The sequence below is a fragment of the Tachypleus tridentatus genome, chromosome 11, assembly GCF_004210375.1.
Source record: "Tachypleus tridentatus isolate NWPU-2018 chromosome 11, ASM421037v1, whole genome shotgun sequence".
NCBI lineage: Eukaryota > Metazoa > Arthropoda > Merostomata > Xiphosura > Limulidae > Tachypleus > Tachypleus tridentatus.
This window is the reverse complement of record NC_134835.1, coordinates 34,613,174-34,639,819: the sequence shown is the minus strand read 5'-3', so window position 1 is coordinate 34,639,819 and position 26,646 is coordinate 34,613,174. Positions and strand designations below refer to the sequence as shown.

The 26,646-nt window shown below is 31.6% G+C and overlaps 1 protein-coding gene across 8 annotated transcripts in view; it reads left to right on the top strand.

Annotated features, from left to right (window-relative positions):
• The first annotated feature begins 251 nt into the window (after positions 1-251).
• Positions 252-26,646, top strand: part of LOC143231908 (OTU domain-containing protein 7B-like) — a 36,904-nt gene continuing 10,509 nt past the window's right edge. For 2 of the 8 annotated variants that reach the window (XM_076466732.1, XM_076466728.1), the window contains exons 1-5: positions 252-409; positions 17,119-17,204; positions 19,152-19,370; positions 21,796-22,041; positions 23,456-23,554. In XM_076466732.1, the coding sequence (XP_076322847.1) occupies positions 17,132-17,204; positions 19,152-19,370; positions 21,796-22,041; positions 23,456-23,554 (637 nt within the window). In that variant the 5' untranslated portion in view covers positions 252-409; positions 17,119-17,131. Of the gene's footprint in view, positions 410-12,508; positions 12,843-17,118; positions 17,205-19,124; positions 19,371-21,795; positions 22,042-23,455; positions 23,555-26,646 lie in introns of those variants that run through there. The other 6 variants (XM_076466730.1, XM_076466726.1, XM_076466731.1 and 3 more) reach the window with 6 other exon arrangements.

Here is a 26,646-nt window from a genome sequence, read left to right as displayed (position 1 = left end):
TAATTTATTAAACAAACATTATTCTTAGTTTTTTATCAAGCTAGTAAAAATACAATAGCGTTATCTTCTGTTAATGTATTGATTTATATAGTATAAAATAATCACCATAAGTAGCGTGTTTGCATTCAAAACATTGTAATTAACTTGTTAAATTGAATGAGTGGTGAAAATAACAAATAATTTAATTACGCAGATATGTTGTAATGATCAACTTTTGCCGTTTAGGTTATATCTTATTCTATTGTATTACATATTCATATTGAAAGCACTCTGTAAATGTTTCATTGTCACTGGCTGATAAATACGAGGCTAAACGAGTGACTACGTGTGAATGCTTGACGAGTGCAGACAAATGAGATATAAACCATTCTGGAGAATTCCTGTTTAAATATATAGAAATTCATTTAACGTAAGTAACATTTTGCTGTGTAAAATACTTATTAACAAATTAAGGTTATTTGTAATGTGTTGAAAGTTGTTTCATATCACATTAATAATAATAGCGTAAGACTAAACATAACGTATAACTGGGATGGAGACAAGGCCTATTTTTCCGCTTACTGTTCATAATATTTTTTATTGCACGTAGAAATCCCTGTTTCAAAATTTACCCTTGACATTTCCAACAAAATATGTACGTCTTAACTATTTCTAGTTTAGATGTGTATTTGTTCTTCTTGAAGTGCAGTTTTCTTAAGTCCAAATACTAAGCTAGGTGTATTTTTATTTTTAGTTTTACAATTTGACACTTGTTGTATTATGAAACCCGAACGTCAGTAAAATTTCCCTACAAGGCCTAATTCTAAACCTAGCATTTATTTTTGGAATGTTATTATTTTAAACATATTTGCTCGAAAAAAAACTTCAGTAAACTAAACATAAACTATAAACATTGAGATTTTATCAAACAAGTTTAAAGTATTCAGTGATAAAACAAACAGTGTATGTTTGACGTATTTATAAGTATTATAATATCATTTCTTGCAATCGAGAGATGGCGCTTTAAGCCTATGTTTACTGTAATTTAGCCTCGTGAAAATTTCATTTATAAAGTTCGAGTTTTGGCATAACAGTAAATGTCGAATTATAAAAAAAAAGAATGTCTGATTATATATTTGAGCTACGTATTTCTCTCACTTCAGCTGCCCACGTAGACAGTTCTCTTGAGAGTCGCAGTTGAATTAAATTTCAATTATTTGAGTGAGATCAAAAATTATCTAATTATTCTCGCGGAATTCACAATTCCCTTAACTTTTAAACTCCCTTAATTATTAGTAAAATCGAACCATTACACAAAATATTTTATAAATGTCACCAACACTGACAAAAAAATTAAAGAAAAATACTAGCTACGTCGTTGGTTTTGTTTTAAAAAGTCCTTAGAACTAGAAGTCAGATTAGTCTAAACAAGACTTTTTTTAGACTAAGTATATAAAATGTGTGAACCCTGTTTCTACTTATTTTTGCAAAGTTATGACACCAACTACTTACTGCAACAAAAGAAACAGTTTGTGAAACAAAACCATAATTTCAAGAAACCATAGTAATAGTTAGGCTTAGAGATACTACGATAGTACATGACTTTTTAATTGATCCTATACGTATTGGAATTTTGACAAAAAAAATATGTATGATACAGCAAGGTGACAGAAGGTTTGTCAGTTGAATGAAAACACTTCTGCATTCATCTAAGAATCCAAACAAGGCACTGTTTGTCTGCATAACCTTTCATGTCCATATCTATTCATTCAAGAAAAGTTTAGTAATAAAAATGTAAACTAACAGTTCAAACCTCATCATCACGCAAAACATGCTGGCAGCTCTTGCTTACAACATTAACAAAAATTGTTAAAGAACATGTGGACCTGCCTCATTGTGGCACTAAATATTGTACTGGTTAGTCATAATGCACATTTTTGTGTACAGTCTTTTATTTCAAACTCCACAGATAGACCAACAACATAAGTATATTATCCAAGATGTTATGTTATAACATTAAACTTCTCAAATTATCTCTGGTGTTTCACTGTTAAAAAGTATAAAATGGTACAGTTAGGATGTGGAATGTTTGGAAATAACTTGTCTCCTGTGAGATACAAGTGATGTTAAAACTTGCATATGATAACAAATAAAGTATTCAAACTTTTGCTGGGTATTTAGCTGATGTGGAAAGAGCTTAACTTAAATATATATGTATAGAAATTTTAAAGTAAAACAATTGTTTCAAGTATGGCTGTTAAGAACCATTGTTGGATACTATGTTCAATTTTGATTCTCTCTTTACAAAGAAAGATATTGACATGGTGAAAAGGGTTTAGAAATGGATTTGCAAAATGAGGCCCATTGAAGAAACTTAACTGTTAAACAAATTGAGCTTTAGGAGCAATTTATTTCAGGTGTTTGATGTTTTTAAAAGTTAAAAAAAAAGTGTCTATGAAATGCATTTGTGTGTATGAATAGTGAAATTATAGGTTTGAAATTAGGAACTTCACTGTTAGGAAAAGTGAAATTAAAATCTTTAATATTGACATGCATATATTTGTATTTAAACTTGATTACAGATAATTGAACTTTGCTCATCAAAATTACATCTAGAATTAAATCAGTTAGGCAAACAATTAACAAACATATTTGCATGCCAAAGTGTACTTAATATGAGCTAATACAGATTTTGAACATACAGTTACATTAGGTAATTCTTAGCCTAATTATTATAGTTATGGCCTGTCATCATAGTGTGCCTAATTTGATTCACTTTAGGCCTAGCCTGCAATGCACAAACCCCAGATAAAATGCATACATGACATACCACATCAACTGTTTCATTATATATATATATATAGTGATAAATAAATATACTATTGATACAACTAGCTTTAAGTGAAAACTACAAATGTAATTGCACTTCTGCCAGTAATAAGACTATGAGGAATATGTTAATTTCCCATTGAATGATGTTCATCACACCAACAGTATTCAACATTTGCATTTGAAAATTGAATGCCATCAAAAAATGTGGACAGTTAATGCTGAATACTGACCATCTCACAACTATGTGCTACAGCCATCTGGTGATGTCTGTTGGAAAATATAAATTATATTTTCTTAAATTCACGCGAATCACAAAATATGCAAAAAGCCTTATGAAATGGAGTGTCTTAATAAATTCTTAAAGTATTCAGTTTCATAAGAGCTAAGTTAACTTGTACATAACTCATGCATACAGAGTGTGTGTAATCTGTATCTTTCAGTTATATTAAACTAAGTATGGACATGAAATATACTTTCAAATGGAAACGCATTTTGTGAATTTGAAAACAAACAGTTTAGAGTATTGTCAAAGAATTTTGTAATTAGTGGAACATGTATTAAACCATATTTGTTGAGCTGAAATATACACTGTATAATTCCTAGAGCAGCATGGTCTTGACTAAATTGTGGAATTCTAATCTTGATGAAATGAAACACCTAGATGCTCCTTCCTGGAAGAGTTGTGAATTTGTTATTTGTTCCTGGAAAAATTAATACTGGCTTTTATACACAGAGATAGTAGTCATCAGTGCTGTGTGGCTTTACAATGGTGAAGAGGAATAGGTTTTTAAAGCTGTACCTACTTATGTAATTATGTTCCTGCAAAGCCTTGAAATAATGTAAGTCCAGAAAGGCTGTAATATTTATTCATTTCACTTTATGTGCCAGCTAATTCTTAAGTGCCTTAATCTTCATTAAATATTTGCATTAAAAAAGGCTGATTTCATCAACATCAGTTGACATATCATTGGCTTTATTATTAATAATTACCATTAACTCCAAAGAATTAGGTTTATTTTTTAACGTTCATTGTATTGGCTGGATTATTCTTTTGTCAAGGGCATCTTAATGTACGTATGTACGATTTGATAACAATTTAGTTGGAAAATTAAATTACAAATACATTGATTTCATAGACAGTTTGAAACCAGTATAAAAAAGTATCCGAATACTTCTAAACCATGTATTTTAATATTGGCACACCTCTTATTGTGGCAGCAAGAAATTATTTTGTGTTAACTCAGTAATTGTAAGCATTCATATTACAAAAATGCAATTTAGGTAATGTGAATCTTGGAAAACAAACTGATTTAAATATTACGACTTGATTTATATTTTTACACACTAATGACTAAAATTATGTAGTAACAAAAATATTTGTTAAATAATATAGTGGATGTAGAAAATAATTCAAATACAGTGAAACGTATCTTGATTTTTTTTTTTTTTTTAAATTGCTGTGTTGGCCCTAAACTCCAGGTGACAAAATTTTCTTTTTGCTATTACAATCTTTATTGTTTTTTGGCAAAGATTAAATTTGTTTTTAAGGTCAAGAGTGGAATTTTCGTATCATATTTCTAAACCAAACAATACTTTTTGTTAGGCCATGCAATTATATACTATGTAGTTTTCACTTTAAAACTTTTAATAAAACATGCTAACTTAAATAGGACTCCAGTAATCACAAACTTTAAAAATTACCCGGCATGGCCAAGTGGTTATGCTGCGGGTTCGAATCCCCGTCGCACCAAACATGCTGGCCCATTCAGCCGAGGGGACGTTATAATGTAACGGCCAGTCATCCTATTTGTTGGAGATAGGTAGGTGGTGATGACTATAGTTGCCTTCCCTGTAGTCTTGCACTACGAAATTAGGGACGGCTAACGCAGATAGACCTCGTGTAGCTTTGCGCGAAATTCAAAACAAACTATAATCCCTCCTTTTTTTACGTTACCGTTATAACTCCTTTGACTATTACATTGCATCAATCCCTGTATTTTACCATCACAAAGTAATAGAATTAGAGAAATACTGTTAAAAATGAAATATTTAAACTGTTAATGGTGGTAGTTGATTAAAATGGGACTTTTAAAACTCGCGATGTTAAGAGAAACATTTTGATTGTTTTAACTATTTTCATAGTTCATAATATATCGTAATACTAAATTATTGTTAAATTCGTTTACATTCCGAGACAAATATACTATTTTAATTTTATACACTTGTACCAATTATGTGATAGCCTACATAATTGCCACATAATAATAATAATTTGGTGGATGCGGCCGCTCAACCAACGGGCAACAAGTAACTGAGGGATAAGGGTTCAAACAGGGCGTAGATTTTTTACACCCGATGTGGGGGGGGGATGATATTTGTAACCACTTATGTGAACTGTTCAATTTGCAAATTGGTACTCTCTGATTACGTTAACCTGAAAGCTGTAAACATACAGTTACAAAGTAATCTTGTTGCTATGATACTCGCATATATACTTAGGCCTACCGACTGACACATACGATCTGTCGCTTAGATCGAAAAGCTTAGAAGCACGCCTGTATTAAAGATGTACATTTCGGCTACTGAAAGAGCCTACATCTAGGCCTAATTATGTAATTCGATTGGTAAGAACACGACAATCACAAGAATAAATACACAATTTGTAGGCCTGTGATGCAATAAAACAATTCAACAGACCAAACTGTAGGGGGGATGATTGTATGCACCATATCCCCACCTAAAATGAAGGGGGATATATCCCCCATCCCCCCGGATCTACGCCCCTGGGTTCAAAAATAATTCCACAATTGTTTAAAAAAGGGTAAAACCTTCAATAGACGATCAAGAAATTATGTGCTTTATCGGTAAAATGATTCCCTATTCCGTTTCTTACCGTGCATGTAAAACGTAATCATAAAGTAGGGAAAGCTCTTCATAAACTTCTTCCACCGTTAATTTGGTTTCAACGTAAAAATGATAAAAAGACACGCCCAGTCAAGTAACTTCAGTCAGTTTTCAGAAAAGCCTACATATAGAAAAAAAAATTGAATATAGCTTGGCTAAGATGCCCGAAATAATTTCTAGCTCATATTCAGTACGTTGTTTTAATTGGTTCTATTTTGTGGAACATTTATTATTTTAAGGTTTGGCTAGTCATCAACACCCACCGCCAACTCTTGGGCTACTTTTTTACCAATAAATAGTGAGATTGATCGTAACATTATAATACCCCCACGGTTGAAAGAGCGATCAGGTTTGATGTAACAGGGATTCGAACCCGTGAATTACGAATCAACTGCCTTAACCACCTGGCCATGTCGTTCCTTTTATTTTAAGGAAGCAGGCTTGCTTAGTTTTATTGAAAAGGTACAGTGAAGGACAAAGTGTAAAGGTAACAGTGTGCATACGCATTTATTTAGAGATAAAAAGTGTAATATCCTTGATTTCTGAATTTGGGTCACTAGTATAAAATACCCGCACCCTTCTTCTAAGTTCAAAAGCCCTATTATGATACACAGAGAACCTGATGTATCAGTCAATTTTTGCCATTATCCCAAATTATTTGTACAACTATCTTCATAGAAATTGCCCCCGGAAAAGAAAAACCAATGGGACACCTTCCCGTGGTACCTGAGAACATGTACTACATTTGTTTCCATAAGCTTGTTAATTGGGGGTATGAACACAATTGGAAACATTGCTTCACTGATATCTCGAAAGGAGTTGGGATCACAAAATCTGATGCCAGATTCGGGTTCAGCACACTTGGAAGCCCCTTTATAATCCTCGTTACTATGGGTGACCTTCGGTGAAAGTGCTATGCTTTACAGATGAGGACACTCTTTGGCCACCTCGAGTCCGCCTGTCAAGGTTGGTTCTAATAGCTCAGAAACTGTGAAAAAATTCGGGTTCAGCCACTCTTAAACTCTCATTATGAGTGGTTGTCCTCTCTGGCGCATTATGTCCCCCTTGGTAACGTGTTACACCATACAGATAGCAACACCCCGGACCATCCCGAGTCCGTCTGCCAAATTTGGATCTTGTAACCACAGAACTGTAGAAGAAATTATATGGAGATACATATAAAACCATCAATGTAACACTGCTCAAGGTTTTCTGTCACATCTGACATAAATACCCTCAGATGTAGTAGTAAGTACACATATCGACTAAATAACCTGTGGTAGTTCGTTTCCGGCGAAGAACATGTATCATCCTGCAAAAAATAGATCTGGTAACCTTTGTAAATATTACGTTTTACATATTTTTCTTCTATAAAAGTGTGCCGTGAACGTGTTTCGCCTACTAATACTTATAGTTGTATCATGAAAACAGAAAATAACCTTTTTGTAGTAGTGCTCATGTGTATCACGTAAACGAAACATGCGTCCAAATTCCATCCTCGTGTATAAGACGTTTAAGTACATTTAAGTAATATTCCCTTTGTATTTGAGTATAGCAATATAGTATCGTTTATTTTATATAGGGAAGGAAATTATGTTTTTTGTGTAATACCGTTTCTTATAATTACTTTAATTTCGGCTTTCAGTTTTTAAAATTTTTTTTCAGGTTAGAAGTAGAGTTAGGGGACTTACAAAGCTAAATTCCAGGGTTTGATTTCTTGTAGTGAACAGAACACAAGTAGTCTTGCAGCGTAATACTACATTGGCGTTATTATTTTTGCCATTTAGTGTTAGGTTTTAGTTCGACATTTAGTTATAATGTTACGGTCAATGCCACTATTCGTTGGTAAAAGAGTAGCCCAAGAGTTGGTGGTGGGTGGTGATGACTAGCTGCCTTCTCTCTAGTCTTACACTGCTAAATCAGGAACGGCTAACGCAGATAACCCTCGAGTATCTTTGCGCGAAATTGAAAACAAACGAAACCAATAAAAGCCCCACTGTTAAAATTTCTAGCATTATCGTGAGATCCTCAGGAGATTCTGAGAAAACAATTTTTTTTAATAATTATAAAAATGTCGTTACTGCTCGGCATTAATACTTCCTTGTACTTAAAATGGAACTGCAAAACAAATATCCATGTTCGTTTCATTGTATCGTGACCTGTAATCGAAATGAAAAATGTTGCCTGATAAATAAATTAATATCTGTTTGACAGTAGAGAACGGGGGATAGAGGACGAAAATATATGTATCATATAACAATCTATTACACACAGGGATTCATCAAAACCTTTGTGATGGATAATAAGAAAAAATCTGATAATTACTTATCGATTGTAGTTTACTATGGTCTTAAATAGCTTCGAGGTTACGACTCCAGTATGTGGATAAGAACATCGATATGTATCTCATGACGGCTGGTATGAGTATTAAAACTTTTATCAAAATAAAATACAGAACGGTTGAGTTTTTGTTTTGTTTCATGTGCTGAGTTTCGACCTTATTAGGTCATCTCCAGGTTTACAAAGAGACCGCCTATGTTAACTTGATGGTGACCTAAGAAGGTCGAAGCGTTGTTCTGTACTTTATTTTAATTAAAGTTTTAACACCCATACCAGCCGTCTTGAGATACATTTTAGCTTCGAGTGGATTTCTCGTCATCACGAAGAATGTCGATTACTCACTTGTCAGGCAAGACCGTCAACGTTTTTCATAATAAAATTGTAAAACGTTTTGAGAGAGTGAACATGTGAAATATAAATTGCATATTTTCATCAGCATAAGGAGGTTAACAGATAAATGTATACGATCAGTCTATAGAAAAATTCACTGGAAATGCGTCAGTTTTGGGAAACATAATTTGTTATAACTTCTCTCGAGACGTATTTAGTTGTTAAACTTATACATACGGTTTTTCTACTAAACGGATGCACGAGCCTTGATTTTAGGGTAAGAAAATATATACGAACTAAGATCTTGTACTCTTAATGAGTTTTTATATTTTCCTTGTGAAGAGAAAGCATAATAACAGGCTTATTCAAATTACTCCTTGAGTGACCTCTGACATAACCTTTGGTAGCAGTACCCGAAATTTTCATTCTTTTTCATGTCTTCCCTCCCCCCGCCCCTGGGCCTGGCATGGACAAGCGTATGAAGGCGTGCGACTCGTAATCCGAGGGTCGCGGGTTCGCATCCCCGTCACACCAAACATGCTCGCTCTTTCAGCCGTGGAGGCGTTATAATGTGACGGTCAATCCCACTATTCATTGGTAAAAGAGTAGCCCAAGAGTTGGCGGTGGGTGGTGATCACTAGCTGCCTTCCCTCTAGTCTTACACTGCTAAATTAAGGACGGCTAGCACAGATAGCCCTCGAGTAGCTTTGTGCGAAATTAAAAAACAAACAAACAAACCCCCTGCCCCCCAATGGCACAGCGGCATGTCTGCGGACTTGCAACGCTAGAATCTGGGTTTCTATACCTATGGTGGGCAGAGCAAAGATAGCTCATTATGTAGCTTTATGTTTAAATTAAGTAAACAAAACTTTCTGATATGCAGTTTTTAAAAAGACAGACATTAACACTTTAGTATCTATTTCTTTGTGAGATAATTATCTTGCGTTTTGTAGCATCGCGAGACGATAAGTCTAAGCTAGGCACTGATGTGAAATTAAGAACTGTGGTCAATTCTGTGTGGGGTCCTGGTGTTTTATATAACGTTTGTTTGTGTGCTGAATTTCCTTTAGCGAGTGTTTAGAACTGTAGTTGATCCTGTGGGGGGGGGGGTGTTTATCATTTATGTAACGTTTGTTTGTGTACTAATCTGCCATTCTTAGTGTCAAACACTTAAGAGAGATGTAATAATTTATAGATTATGTTAAATTTTACTAACGAATTAAATAATAAGGTTAAATAGCGTTGTTTCTAAAGTTACACTAACATTCTAGTTTAGAGGTTTACATACATCACTTAGCACGCAGATCGAACGAGGCTAAATAGCGTTCTCTCTCTCTCTCTCTCTCTAGGTGTTTGGGTATATAAATTTGTATGGCCAGGAGGGTCAGGTACACAAGACCTCTTCCTCTTAATTGTTAGAGTGGGCTTGTTAACATATTTAAAGTAAATACATAAGGACCAGAGTGATGAGCAATACTCAGGCCCTTTTCAGGGCAATGCCCATGTATATTGTTCTTTCAGATTTTCTAAGTCTAGAACATAGGTGGCGTGTTTTATTTTAACACTGGTATTTTTTTTCATTGCCTTTTTTTTAAATACTTAATTTTAACTTAATGATCTAATGTATAACTTAATCGGGGAGAAGTGTTTAGGTCTCTCTTCATTATATATGCAATACCTGTCTGGTTCGTATAACAGCTCAATTTTTCTCAAATTTGTATCGAAATATTTTATTGTACTATGTAGAAGTCTATCTGGTATTGTTTATATATTAGAGTATTTGTGTATGAACTTTGATGAAGTGGTTTTGGGTACTCTATATGCTGTTGTAATTAATGTATTTTGTAATAATTTCAGTTGTTTTTTACTTACGTTAATCAGTGCAGGAGCTGCATCGTCTACTACTGGTCTTATATATGTTTTGTATATTTTAAGGATGTTGTCAGGTGTTGTTCCATAATTTTTACCAGTTAAGACTCCTAGCATAGTTTATTCTTCGCCAAATTTTAGTTTTTATGTTATTTACACGTTTTGTCCAGGTAGGTTTAGAATCATATGTTAGTCCTAAATATTTTGCAGATGTAGCAGTTTGGAGAAGCGATCCGTTCATGTAAATCTGGGGTTGTACTTTTTGATGTTTCGTTGATGTTGAAAATATCACTAATTGTGTCTTTGCTGTGTTTATTTTGATTCTATATTTTTTGGCAGTATTCACTTATTCTGTTTAGTTGAGGTTATATGTTATAGGCTGCAATTTCTGGTGTAGGGGCACTTTTCCAAATTGCTACATCATCAGCGAACTGTGACGAGTATCCATGATTTAGGTCTTTAATTGGCATATTATTCACATACATGATGAAGAGAATAGGACTAACCACCCTTCCTTGAGGGACACCAGCTTCTGGAGTGAAGAACTCAGAGAAAGTTCCCTCTACCTTTTACTCTGCATTTTCTATTTTCCAAAACGTTAGATAACCACACGGTAGTCTCATTTCGTACGTACGGAACCGAAGACCATTGTGCCATGCAGTGTCGAATACTTTCTCAATATCGAGGAAACAAGAGACAGTGCATTCTTTTTTATTAAAGCTATTTATTATCGTTTCAGTTAACCTAATTAAATGATCTGTTGTTTGTCTAAATTTTCTAAATCCGTTTTGTTCTTCTGGTAATTTTGAAGTAAGTTCCAAAAATGTGGAGAGACAAAAATAGACAAAAATGTCTATTACTTACTATTCGTTCAAAAATTTTACCTATACGGCTGGTCAAGCTGATTGGTCGATAACTGTTTGGCTTATTGGCTGGTTTACCTTCTTTGTGGAACATTAATATATTGGCTTGCTTCCAAGAAACTGGAATGTGTCCTGAGTAGAAAGATAAATTAAAGATAACTAATAGATGGTCAAATAATTTTGGAGTGCCTTTTTTTGAGGAGAATTGTTTATATGCCATCATTTCCTGGTGCTTTGTTTTTTGAAATTTTGAATGATTGTTTGAGTTCAGTTAGTGTGTTTTTTTTTTTGTTTTTTTAGCAGTAGAGTATTATAATCATAAGTGTTACTAGTGTTACTATTTAATAATATTGATTGTAAAATATGGTTCATATAATTCTATGTTGTTTGTTACATGGTTGTTTACTTTGTTGTAGAAATAGTTGTTCATGTCTGGGTCATTGTGTTTTGAATTAGCGTTCGTTTCTAAAGTTTTTGTTTGTTTTTGAATTTCGCGCAAAGCTACACGAGGGCTATCTGCTCTAGCCGTTCCTATTTAGCAGTGTAAGACTAGAGGGAAGGCAACTAATCATCACAACCCGCCGCCAACTCTTGGACTACTCTTTTACCAACGAATAGTGGGATTGACCATCACATTATAACGCCCCCACGACTGAAAGGGGCGAGCATGTTTGGTGTGACGGGGATTCGTACCCGCGACCCTCAGATTACCAGTCGAGTGCCTAAACCATCTGGCCATGCCGGGTCAGTGTTCCAAACTTATCCTATCATTGCAGTTTGAGGGTTTACATACGTTACATATCGCACAGATCGAACGAGGTGGGTTTACACGTATCGTTAAAACAATTTGTGACTTCCCATTTTCGGGGGAAGGGGGTTACACTGTCTTGTAATTTGTTGTCCTGCACTAGTACAGGAGTATATTTAAATACATGTACTGCTAGAAACTGGGTTTCGATACACATGTTGGGCACAGAAAGATCTTTTATTTAGCTTTATGTTTAACAACAAACGACAACAACTTGTAATTTGTGTAGTGTTTCACAGTGCAACTCGGCAAACCTTCGTGATGTGATATTTGTTACAAACAGACTATAATTATGTTTAGTTACTGTTACATTATTTCACGTGGGCAACATGTAGTCAGTTTTGACCAAACACGGCTGATCTTGAATATTCAGGATTGATTAGTTGCTGGTTGGAACGTTTTATTGACATTGGTGCCACGATCTTTGTTATTTTTATGTGTTACCCTCCCTCCATGTAAAACACATAAATTGCATGTGCAGTTGATATTGGGCGAGGCACTAATACGGTGCAGACAATTTAAAGCATATCGCACATTTCGATCAATATTGTATATGCTGCGATATGTGGGCACAGTGCCAACACATCGGGCCGCTCGAGCCAGGTGGTTAGCCGTCCGTACCGGTGGCACTCTTTCGTTGTTCGCAGACGTTGCGTTACTGATAGTTACAGAATGAATCACGAAGTTAACGCGCTGAGAAGCTGGTATCAAAGTAAAGGTAAAAAGTTTTTGTTGTAATTTAGTACGAACTGAGAGAACAGTTATGGTAGTGCTACGTTATATGGTACGAGTTGGACGTGTAAACTTACCTACGTGCATCTGAAATCACCAAACGAAGTGTACGTGATGGCATGTATAATTTGTGTGAGTTACCCCAGTAGTGGAAGGGCAAAACGTAATAGCCCATTAGCAAGAAGGTAGGGATGCGTTTTTGTTATCGTTTTTGTGATTGTTAACTTAGTGTGATTTCATAATTTTTATTGTACTTGAATGAATGTTTTTAAAATTTAAAGTACTTTAGAATTATTTTTGGGTCTTTATTTGTTAATGACCTGGTTAAAACTTGAAAAACCTAAGTTTAAATTTTGTGTGTTATTACAGGCACTATAAGTTTTTGGTTTTCTTTTCTGGCTTCAGACATTATGATGCTCCTAACCAGTATGTTTTGATATGCAGGATAGACTGTCTTGTTTATCATTTGAATTTTTCTGATTACCCTGTATAATATTATTATTATATCGTAAGTTTTAATTTGTTTTTGTGAATGTGTGAGGGAGGGAAAGGAAAAATGCACATTTTTGTAGTTAAATCCATTTGAAATGAGTTAGATATGTCTGCATATCAGTGCATTTAAGTAGTAGACATTCAGTGTACAGATTGTTTTTAATGTGTTTTCCATGTTATTTCCTCAAACTCTAAAAACAAAAACTCCAAGTTATGGGGGGGGGGAGAACGTTGGGAGAAACCATATTTATGGATTTTGTTTTTATAGATGTACGTGAAGTGTTGAATGTAATAAGAATTATATGTAGAAAAGGAAGTACACTTGTAAATGTTTAGAATAATTTCAGTTCTAGGATGTGTTGCAAACTAAAGTATTTTTTATTAGTATTATAAACTTTCTTTGGAGTGTTTGAAAATTTTTCATCTTGTGAAAATATTGACCTTGTGTTTAAATACCTTTTTGATAGAACATTTTTATAATATCTGACTGAATATTTAGATGATGCACAATACTGTTTCGTACACAGATACAGTGCTGCGCTTTAACAGTCTTGATAAAATAAAAATAAAAAAAGAGCATTGTTTCAATGTCCAAAAAAAAATTTTTGTTAGCTTGTACATATACAAGGGAAAAAATTATATTATGATAGAACTTAAATACCCAGTGATATGTATCATTGCATATTTTTATTATTTTGGAAATTCACTATAAAATTAAAATATGTAAGTCATTAGTTATGATATTAAAGAGATAAAAACATTTTGCTTCCACTTCAGAATGAATGTTTTACAGTGGTGTTTGCTTTTTTGTACGTATGAAACTGGATTTAATGGAGAACAGTTTAAAGTTGCTTTGTCTAATTTGTAAGTTCTGTTAAATAGTGACATTATTTACTGACTTATGCTTGAAGGAACTTGCAGAAGTTTTACCTGCTTAGTTATAAAAATTAAAAGAAAAGTCTTAACATTAATAAAAATTCTGTTTCTTCAAAGGTGTATAAAAAATGCCCAAGTTTTTTAGGAATAATAATTTATTAAAATAAAACTTGTATTTTGGGTATTGTTTGATCAACATTGACATCATAGGTAACATTGAGCGAGCATGAAGGTGTTACTTATTTTCATAAGACTTGATTTATATAGAGCTGTATGATTTTATGTATACCTTTCTATAGAAGCATTTAAATGAGATTCTGTTAAGCATTGCTGAATGTAATAATATGATATTGGATAATAACATAGGAATCAGTATACATTATATTGTATATTTACATGTAAGGGGGACATGTACTGTTTTTTACATTAGTTTAAACCTTTGATTTACAAGAGAGTATCATCCTTTATGGCAAACTATAGCTGAGATTGAAATCAATCAGTGTGTGTTATCTTCATTAATATTATGCAAAAGTTTAGTCACGTAGTTACACTGCTTAAATTATTCCTAATAGAATCTAAGACTTGGATATTTTTTTAAAGCATAGGCATTTTCAGTACAAGTTTCTGTTACAAGATTTTTCTCTACTTTTAATGCACTGGTGATCACAATGGAAATGCTAAGCATGATATGATCAACTGGTATTTTAATAACCCAAGAATGTCTACACCCTGATGACCAGGTCAGATTGTGAGTTGAGTGGCCTAACTGCCAGGCCCAGCATTATACTATTAGGTGTTGCAGATATTAACAAAAGTGTAAAGAAATACCCCTTCTTCTGTGTAGCATAATAATATCAAGTACAGTAGATAGGTATGGTACATTAAAATAATTTGGAAGCCTCGCCACATCATTATTACAGTCCATATTTCCACATTTGGTCATACTTTGTCTAAAGTCTGTACACTTTCAAAGCAGTCCTGCAGCATATAGTTTTCATTGCAAGATTCCACCATAAGGCTGTCATAGCTAAAACACACTATCCTGCTTGCATACTTTCCATAAGCCATTTTGTATGTGAAGTCAACAGTTTCTTAGCACCCATTTAGCAATACAGTAGCACACAAATTCATAGTTACTGCTTTACATTGAGTAACATACATACACATTTCATTTTCCAGCTGCTTTAGATATGCAGCAGTTAAAGAAATATGTTGTTTAATATGTTTTGAACATATGAATTGTGATATTTTTCCTAATAGAAATTTTTGTCATGTTTCATGCTGTTGCTTAGGGCACATGGATGGCTTTTGCCATCCACTTATGTTCATAGATTCTTGCCTGTTACAAAATGCCACACTTTTTTTTATGAAAGCTGGACTAAAACTTGTTGCAGGTCTGTAGCTGGATGGTCCTGGGACCCCAAGTTGATCCATATTCCTTTGTTATGATGTGTTGCTAGAATCTGGGAATGTTATAACGTATTAAAAAAATCTGGTTCTAAATGTACATTTGAAAAAATGTCAAGTTTTTAGTAGAGTTATTTCAAAAATAATTCAAGCTTTTTCTTTTCTTTAAGTTAAAGTAATAAAAGATTGTTTGAAAAACAACATACAAGAAAAATAGTGGATTGTTACAAACTGTTTGGTTTTGTAACCATTTAAAAAATCAAAAGTGTGAAACATCTATCTGCATTTAACTCATGTAAAAATGAATAAAGTGTATTTGTTGATAATTCTTAATTTTTTTACAAGATACTGTTCTTTTAAATTGAGGTATTATTCAAAAGGTATTAGCACTCTTTGGAATAAAATGTATTGTATCATATTGCCAGATAATGACTTGTATGCAGTTCTACCAGTTATTTCAGTGTAATGAAAGTTGTTAATCAATGGTTGAGCCTTTGAAGACTTGCATAATGTGATTTGAGCAGTTAAACTTTCTTAAAACATGTTTAAAAATGATTTTTTTATCTACATAATCCTTAACATAGTACTAATTGGAAAAATTAATTTGTCATTATAATTAATATGCCTGAAAAAAATACAGATTAAAATAACTTAGTGTTTACTTTTCCCAGAACAGGAAGTTTACAAAAACATATAATCCACTCCTGAACAAATTTAAATCATAATTAAAATATTACTAAACAGATTAAAGAAAATGTTTTATTTCTTAGTAGTTATATTGATCCCATCTTAATTTTGGCAGAGTTTTATGGTGTAAACCAGTAGTAATATATTTGTTCTGAAAAGTACTGAAGACTGGGGGGAAAAAAATGAATTAAGAGCAAGACATTTGTATAAATTAATCAAATTCAAAAATGTATCAAGAATTTGTTGCTCATATTACGAGTATATTAAATATACCAAGTGTTAATTCAAAATCTCTATGAATATAGGTTAGAAATCTAACAAGATTTGCAATATGAAGGCTTTTTAACCCAGAATATTTTATTATTTGGAACATCTTACTGTTTTTTTAAATGTATTTCATTTGTGATGTAGGATGGAGTTTGTTTGTTTTTTACTGAATTTACTAATGACTCTTTTATGTAAGACGTCATAATTTACACGATGACTTACCTGGGTTTGAAATTAAAACTGAAACCTTGGATTTTGAAATAAAATGAATACTGAAGCTCACTTCCTGTGCTTGCTATCAGCAAGCAATGAAATCATTGTCTTCTAAGCAGCTGAGAAAAAACTTTCTTAGCATTTCCAAATTTATTTTATGACAACAAGATGTGTATTCCTAGAATGTAGCATGCTAATATTTTAAACATTTCTTGGAAATCTTAAATAACCCAAAATCTAAGTATCTACATTGATTGTTCCATGATAAGTTATTTTATTTTTAATTAATACACTTATATTCAACAGAATGAATTATTTTTATATTCTGAAATTAATATTTCTCTCCAAAGAATATTTATTGCTCTTTTTCTTCACTCCTTCTTTGGCAGATAGGTTGGTCATCACTTCAGCTAATACTGCAGTAGTGTAGAAGATACTAACCAATTTAAACAAAGGGATTGTTTATTACACATCGCTGTTTTTCCTCGGGTTGTTTTTTAATGCATTTATGTACTTTAGGGCATCATGCGGAATGGACGTTATCTTGTCAGAGTTTGTAACTCGGACCTCTGCCGAGCCAGGACTAGCAAGGGACCTCTTAGATGGTGAGAAAATGTTTGTTTATATTGGTAATTTAAAACTTTATATTACATATTAATATTGAAATGTTGGATAGATTACTTAATTCGGTGAGTCTGCAAGTATGTCGGAAGATTTGTTTTAATAGAATATGTATATTTATGTAGCTCCATAACACTAAAGAGAACTTGATATAATGGAAAAAAGTCATTTTGAAATTTCATCATCATAAACAATTGAAAAATGGAATTTCAAATCATCCTCATAAAATACATTTTGTTAAACAGAGGAGAAGCTTTAATATCTTCAAAGATATGTAACTGTTAATTTCATTTGTTAAATAAAGTTATGGTTGAAGCATACTATATAAATTAAGACTTTGCATGAATGTTTTAAAATGAACGCAGAAGTATTTGATAAAAACAAATTTTATATGTACATAAGTCAGGTTATATACTAGAACAGTTTGTTTGAAATAACATCTGTTTCATATATTTTTTATTATAGGAAGTTTCCTTACCATTAAGTTTCTTTTTGTGCCTAATAAGCAATAAAAAAAATATGTACTACATAGTGTTATTTCATTCAGGTGAGATGTAAAATAGTTCACTATTTTTAATTGTTGTCTAGGTTAACTGTATTGACGAATTTCCTTTTTGTGTTTAAACAAAAATCTGAAGAGACTAGCAGTTTATTGGCAAAACTATTGTACTTTTAGTTAATTTAGTACTAAATATTTTTGGTAATGCCATTGTTTAAAACCAATTAGAAAAATGTATATTTTATTTTTTTAGAAAATACAGTACTGACTGGAGATGTTTGAACATTTTATGATGGAAATGTTGTGTACTTTTGTCAGTAGATGGTGTTAGTTGTGTACCTTTGTCAGTACATGGTACATGTTGCAATGACAACAGTAGAACATCTCTAGAATTTCTGAGCTTTCACTATAACTTTTAGTCTCTTGATAAAGTTTATAACTGAAAGCTTGATATGTATTTTTAAATACATATGTCTGTATCTAAAGAAAATCTGAATACTGTAAAACTCTTCAGTTAATTAATTCAACACCTTCACTGTTTTGTATTCAGTTAAATCGGTTATGTGAGTGTGCTTAGTAATTTTAAAATGTAGATTTCAAAGAGGTGTATTCCCTAAACCAGCTGTTTAAAATTAGTCAGATAAAGACATCTTTTAGATTAAAAATACTTAAACTGCTTCCATTTTTATATCTCTTGAGAATAATGATTCCGTGTTCTTTCTGGGACTTCCTTTTACTGCTTTCCATCTGATGATCAAAGAAGTTTTAACAAAGAGGTTTTAACAAGACAAATGAAACAAGTTTCCAGAACAATATTTTCATGATATGAATGGTTTCCTTAAGCCTTTTTTTTTTTCAGATAATTATTGTTAAAAACACTGAAATTCTCGTGTAGTATTTTTTGTTGTTTTTTTACATAAATAATTTGTAGAAATGAGTTATTTAGTGGAACTTGATAACAAATCAGTTGTCTGTCTCGTTAATTTTTTACATTCAACTAATCAATTTTTAGAGCTGGGTAATTAATCAATTAATTGTCACTCTTTGTTTACATTCAACTAATTGAGTATTTTCACATGAGACTTAAGTTGTTGGAATAATCATGAAATCCAATTTTGGTTATTTATTCATTTTCTTGAGTCATGACACTAGTTTATTAAGCTGAAGAATCTTGAATTAGTGAGAAATTGTAATGTTAGTATTTCAATTACATGGACATTTAGTATAATCAAAAGTAGTTACTTTATGTGCTACTAATTGATGTCATTAATACTTATAGCTAGTTGATTAAGTTAATTATCCAGCTTTAGTAATTTGTAATATTAATAAAAGATTGTCATCTTTAACAATCTTTTTGGCAACTTCTTTTTTGTTACTATGCTTATTAAATCTTGTTTCTTTCAAGCATCACTTATTCCATCTTTATGTGTAGCTCATGATTGGGACTTGCAAGCAGCCTTGTCATCTTTCTACTTTTTAAAAGGAATTCCTATATCTTCAGAAGATAACTCCATAACCAAAGCTTCCCTTCAAGCGAAGGACATTATAAATGATCACAATTCATTACTTGTAACAAATACTCCTGAAGCTGGTCCTTCCGACAAACCTAAATCACAAAGATTGAATGGATTTGAAGTGGAAGAAACTGCACGTAAGTCAGGTTATTACATTGTATAACTGTGTTGGGTAATTGTTACCTAGTGAACACCAAGTGTTCAGATTGATCTTGTAGGCAAGTCAAAGTGTAAAAACATAATATTTTACAAAGTGCCTTTCAATATGAAATTATGTTTTTGGTGTCAGAGTTATTAATCGTTAACTATACACTGCATTGCTGATTTAGCACAGTAAAAGAAAATGAATACAAAATACAATATGTAGAGATGCTGAAGAGATCCACATAGTTGTACATTTCCTTGCAGTAAGTAATAATGAATACTTTTCTTTTCTTATATACCACAGTTGTTAATTATCCTTTGACCCTATTTATATGCTTTATAGAATATAGGCCAAGGAAACAAGCTTATTTGCTGTACAAGTGAATCGTGACTGGGCATGTAATAACCTGATTTTTGTATACGTTAGACTTGTATGTTCTACTGATAGCTTACCACATTTTGTGTCAATACATTTAGTAAATTTGAAATTACAATCGATATTCCCTCTTCTATACAAGGTAATTCCTAACGGACCCAACCTGTTCACTTTTAGTAGAAACAACTTGTGTTCTTGATTTGAAAAAAAATTATCAGATCTTGTAAACTTTTACAATTCAAAAATGCTATTTTGAAAACAATTACTGTTGTCAGCAGGAGGTTGGTTTTTCTGATATAGTAACGTTTTGGTTTATCTTTATGACAACACTACTAAATGTGTACTTCACAGTTTCAGGCCTGAAATGTAGTGCTATACTTTTATTTCATTAAGCTATAGTGTGAGCTTTTCATCCACTACAAAGATATCAATTCTACATTACCCATCACTTTCATTTGATGTCAACTTCATGTATATTTTGCTACCAGTCTCATTCAGTGGAACTCTCATTTCAGCATGAAATTAGAATGGCTGCCAGACTTGAATTGTTCCTCACTTAGCTTATTCATTGTAACTTTATGTAAGATCCTCCTGAGTTCTTACACCAAATCTCATTAAAAATGGTTCTGCCAGTTTCACACAGCAACTTGACATCAGACAGGCAGGCATACAATTCTACTTTGCATAAATAGTTATATAGTTGATATCTTTGTTACAATAGACCACATTTGATCAAATCATGGTAAAGTGTTTTGAGAAAAGACATTAAAAACATGTAATGTTAAAATAAAATTCTGAGAAGTATATTAAGTATTGAGAATGAATAAGTTACATATAAGATAATTGTATTTGATGTTACCTAATTGAAGCATAATTCTGAGTCAATCTGTAGTTAAAAAAGAAATCTGAAATATTTAATTAGTAATCTATTTTGTATAAAATGATTTTAATTGTAAGTTTTCAAACAACATATGAATGCAAATTCGTGCTTTTAAAAGCTGACACGTGGATGTAACATGTACGTACTGGATATATGTGCATCCAATTGCTGTTAGACCTAAGTTTACAATTAGTACAAAGTTACTAAAGTATAAAAGTAAGGCTTGTGTAAACATCTATGTTCAGGTGTGCATGTAGTGCTATGTTTCTTTGTAGTAAGTGATAATGTATCCATTCTTTTTTATATAGCATAGTTGTTAAGTTTCTTTTGATCCTGTTTATATGCTTTATAGAATCTAGGCCAAGAAAACAAACTTGTTAGCTATACAAGATAATCATGACTGGACACATGATTATTACTGTTTAGGATTTGTTTTTCTCAAGTTTATCAAATGGTTATTATACTGATACCAAAGAAATCATAATTAGCTATTCTGAAAACACAGATAAGGAATTGAATAATGTAGAATTCAGATTTTTTCACTATTAATTGCTATGAACACACACACACACACATATATGCGCGTGTCTGTATGCTTGTACCAAATGGAGACAAGAAAGGTAATGAAATATATTTTAAACCTCAAGGTAAGGAACTGGTTTGAAGAAAGAGAATTGTAAAATTATTTATTTTTTATATTCTCTTTGGACATTTCTTTATTTGTGATTTTTGTTAAGATGATCCTTATGTATTTATTTTCTGACCACATTTATTTATGATCTTTTAAAAAAGTAAAGATAATGAAAGATGTTCGTCCCTTTGTGTTTTGAAATCAGTTTCTTAAAAAAAACTGTTTGCATGATACATTTATTATATTAGATGTGAATGCACATTTTATGTGTTCTTTTCTATTTTGATTTAAAAAGTTAGGTGTTAAAGTGCTGTTTATTTATGCTAAAGCTTTTTGTATATGAAATATTCTAAATTTAATTTCTAGGTATAAAAGGAATATTTTTCTTTTTGTGATAGATATTGTCCTTTTAATCAAAACAAAAGCTTAATTTAAAACAAACTAAGTAAATAATGAGAAAAGTGCAGACTTTCTTTGGTACCTGTATTTGAGTCAAGTGTTCAGTTTGTAAGAATACATTGCTTCCTGCAGCCAAGAAACTAACCAGAGGAATCTCTAGGGCAACTAATAATGTTAATCTTGTGTCTCGAGCAAGAAGTGAGTTTGCACTGGACTTCAAAGCTACTAATAACAAGGAGAGTCCTCCACAAGTATCGCTAGAAATGCCAGTGTATACATTTACCCTGCCTGATCTTTCAATTCACCCAGAAAACTTTCAAGAATTTCTCAAAAAGGATTTGATTGAAACATCTACATTAATCTCTTTAGAACAGAATGGTAAGTTTCTTGAGTTGTTAAGATATTGGTTTGGATTGTTTGCTGTTAAGCACAAAGCTACACAAAGGGTTATCGGTGTTCTGTCTACCACAGGTATCGAAACCTGATTTCTAGCATCATAAGTCTGTAGACATACTGCTGTGCCATAGGGCAGCTGTTAAGATATTAAATCTTTCTATGATAACTTAGTGTCATTACATACTTTCAAAAATTACACTAAGTCCAGTAGAGACTTGCTAAAAGAATTTTTAATCTGTAATATATAAATGACTAAATTTTGTGTATTTTTAAATTAAAAATACTGTTTTGGTATGTAATTTAAAATTTTGTGTATAAAACACAACTGTAATAGTACGTTATTTATTGGCTACATAACTCCAACCTTACAATAAGTATTAGTTTTAGATACATTTTGATTTGGTAATATCAGTTTAATCTAGTGTCATATTGTGATTTTTTAAAAACTTCTTTTTTAAATTCATGAATGTGATGCTCATTCTGTGTTTTTATTCATTTTAGAATCGGAAATTTTTAAAGTTTTTCTGAAAATATACTCTCAGTTGCTTAATATTGTATGATTGTATGACTTTAAAGTTTTCATAAAAATTAGTATAAACATTAAATATTAATCATATGTGCATGGGTGTGGAGTCAAAGTGCACATTACAACAGCTTAGAGTTACATTCAAAATTTAATTAAAGTGTGTTATTATCCACATGTAACAATAAATATTTTCATCCAACATAGTTAGTACATGAAATTTTAATGTAATATAAATTTTGATTTTTTTGGGGGAAAAAAAACAAGGTAAATAAATTCTCAATCTTCACTTCTCTAAATTACCTGAAATTTGTTCACCCCCAAATTGCCCAATTTTGATATTATTTCTACACCAACACTATGTCCAGAGTTTAACATAAGTTATACATTTATTGCATACATACTGGTAAGATATAATCTAATTTTATAATTTCCTTATCTTGTAGAATCATGAACCATAAAGTCAAATTCACATGTTGCACCCTCCTATCATATGTTTCTTTGAAAAAAAATGTGAATAATATTTTTTGACACTTGGTATTGGATTATTTATAACCAATAGAGAGAGAAGAATTCAGTTTACTGATTTCCTTATAAGGCTAGCTCTTTCTCATGACAGATTTTTGAATTAGTCAGCCTATGGTTTCATTGTTGCTATAACAAAGGTCGTCTCGACTAAGTAAGGGAATTATTTTAACCCACCTGTATTTTAATTAAAAAACTCTTAACCAGATGGGGTAAATATCATATGAAAAAGTTTTTCTTTTATTTAAAGTTATTTGTTTAAGAGTTATAGGTATAAACAATTATAAAATTTGTGGAAGCCTAATTTCCACAGAAGTTTAAAATATAATACAGTGATGTCCTTTATAGGAAGACTGAATTGGTGGGCTGACCAAGGAACATGTCAGCGTCTTTGGCCTCTTGCAACTACTGGTGATGGAAACTGTCTCTTGCATGCTGCTTCTCTTGGTAAAAGTTTGTTTCATAAAAATTATAGTGTATAAGATAGAGTTTACTATTTTCTGAAGTTTATTTTGATTCAGAATCTTGAGAATTTTTCATTTTTTCATAATTGAGCTATACTGTAAGTAAATGTGAATTTTGGGTCAAACTTTCTTAAAGCACTGAATAGAGGTATTGATTTGAAATTAGGAAATTTTGTACTTTGGAAATTCCTTAAAGAATGTGTGTAATGGTTGGAAATAGTGTAAAGGATTTAGTTTCAAAGTGAATGTAATTTTGCAGGAGTGAAATATTTTTAACATAATAATGCAGTACACGTGTTGTGTATACCACAGGAATATATGATAAAATAAGTTTGACACATTCTCCCTTAAAGTAACAGTTACACAGTTCATTCTGATTTATTGTTTTCATTTATAGTGTATCACTATTACAATAAAATGTTTTAACATAAACAACAGTTATTGGAAATTGTTATGATACATAATTTGGTTATCCTATTTTGTAATTTTCTGCCCTCTCTTTATAGTGCTGAAAAGTAGGTAGTTTTTTGTTGTTGTTTTTTATAAAAAATTAGATTTTCTTTAGTATTTTATATAAAATTTTTGATTTGTATTTATTCAAAAAGATATTGCACCTGTTGGAAGAAGTATTTTGTCTGATTTTTATATACTTTAATAATTTTATTAACTAAATTTTAAACTAACAGTGTGTTGGTTTCTGATAATGATTCAACTGTTTTCAAATAGGTGTGATTACTGAGTTGTTTTTTAATTTAACAGAAACTAGTTTTAGCTTTGTTTAGCAGAAGCAAGAAATATCCCTCTGGATCCTCCTTTAACCCTTCTGCAACACATCAGGCAGGGTTCAAAGGCCATGTCGTCACATTTGTTGACTTGCATTGAAAATTTAATGAACTCCTATTTTATGAATTTGTGTCAATAAGTTTGGAATCAAATTGTAGATTATAATTCAAACTTTACTACTGTATATTGGTTAATTTCTTAATTTTAAAAGTAAATACCAAAAGAACACATTTAAATGTAGATTTTAGTGAGACGCATGGTATGTTGAATTCAGCACTGTTTAAAATTAGATGTTTGTGATGTCAAAATATTTAGTCTATAGTTTCTTGCAAATTAGGAACTTTAAATTACTAATATTACCAAGCTGGAATATAAAATAAGAACTTTTTTTTATTATGTTGAGATATGGCTTATGTACTGAATCAAACTCGGCAGCCCTGTTCACTTATTTCCATTTTTGGAAACTGTCTCTTATATATACTTACTTCAATATTTGACATTTGAATAACAAATCAACAGCTTAGAATGTCCCCAGAATAGTTTTCCTGACCATTTCAATCTTTGAAAACACTATAGCGTTCTTATGATCCAAGATTTCAATGAGGTGTTGTCTTTAGTCTACTCAAAGTTTCATATTTTTTTAAAATCTAAATAAATCTGTCACTAAGCTTATTAAATTATAGTAGAATTCTATAGTATCATTGTAATTATTTTTATGTTTTTTTGTTATTCAAGTGTGTGTGTGTGTGTGTGTGTTATATATGTATATGAAACCTAAATTTGCATTTATTTTTTTTGTTTTAAATACCCTCCATATGCATAATTGTTGTCGATGGCTTTGCAACCTATGTCCAGCAGCAACAAAGGTCATAGTGAGAAGAAATAATTGTTTGTTTTACTTCTTGATTTATTGTTCTGTATTAAAAAAATACTATTTAGAAATAAATTATTAATCTATATACATAATGTATAATAATTAAAATGTGACTGTATATTACAAAATACTAGTCCACTGAAACACAGCTAAGACAGAAATTTAAATGACAGCTTTATGTTACTGGAGACTGACCTGAATGCATGTGTGTTATGTCTTTGCAAACTATGTGATATTAGGTGAGCATGACTGGATGGTCAATATAATAAAAAATAATAAATATATTTGTTTGTATATAGTGTTATAAGACTTAAACATTTTAAAATAAACATTTATATTTTCGTGTTATATTATGTAGTCATTCTAGCATGAAAAACACAACTTATATTTATTTCCTAATTTTATTATGATGGTTACGAGGTTGGTCAAGTAGCAGACCCCCACATGGTTAGAGTGTAGAAGGTAACATCAAATATGAAGTCTTTCTGAAAACAAACATTTCAAACGTATTTTGGAGGTTTTACAGTTTATATAAAATAATATTTGAGATTTTTGGGATGACGAATAGTTTTTTTAATCATAACATGAAATCACTTTGCACTCAGACTAGTAACAGACTCTGTTTTCACAAACAAAGCTTTGGTAAAAATATTTCATTAAAACATCTTTTTTTTTTTTTTGTACAAAATATTTATAATCTTTACTAAAAGTCTACAAAATTTTACGAAGGTACACCTGCTGTATCAAAAGTTCGAGTGCAAATACTCAACATGCAAATGCGTGGATGAACTTGTGTATATTATACTGAGTTTATGGTGAAAGGGTTTATGCACATGTGTATTAATGGCCTCTTAAAATATTCTTTACTAAAGTGGTACTTAAAATAATTCTCACATGCATCCTGCTGATGCACAGATTATATTTTCTTGAAGTATTTTAAATAAAGGAATATTTATTTATTCTTCTTAAGTTTAAATGGATCTAATTATTAAAATGCATGGTTCAGCATTGTTTCCAGTTCTAATATTTATAAGGGGTTGTAAAGCACTTATGTCCATTTTTAAAGGTTTAAAACCCATACTTAATGGTTTATGATCAGAATAGTTTTAAAGACCACTGGCTTTGTGGAATCCATAAACAGAAACTTTTTTTTTTTATTGTCATATGATAAAAGTGTTTATATATTAACCTGTATAATTTGTTTTTTTTTTTAATGGTAGAGATAACATCAGTTTCAATCATGGGTTACTGTTGTATCTTATTTTTCTCCTAGTGCCACAGAGAGATGTTTGCGGACTTGCAATGCTAGAAACTGGGTTTTTGACACTCATGGTGGGCACAGAACAGATAACCCATTGTGTAGCTTTGTCCTTAACTACAAACAATTAATAAAAAAATCTATCTGACCTTCATAATAT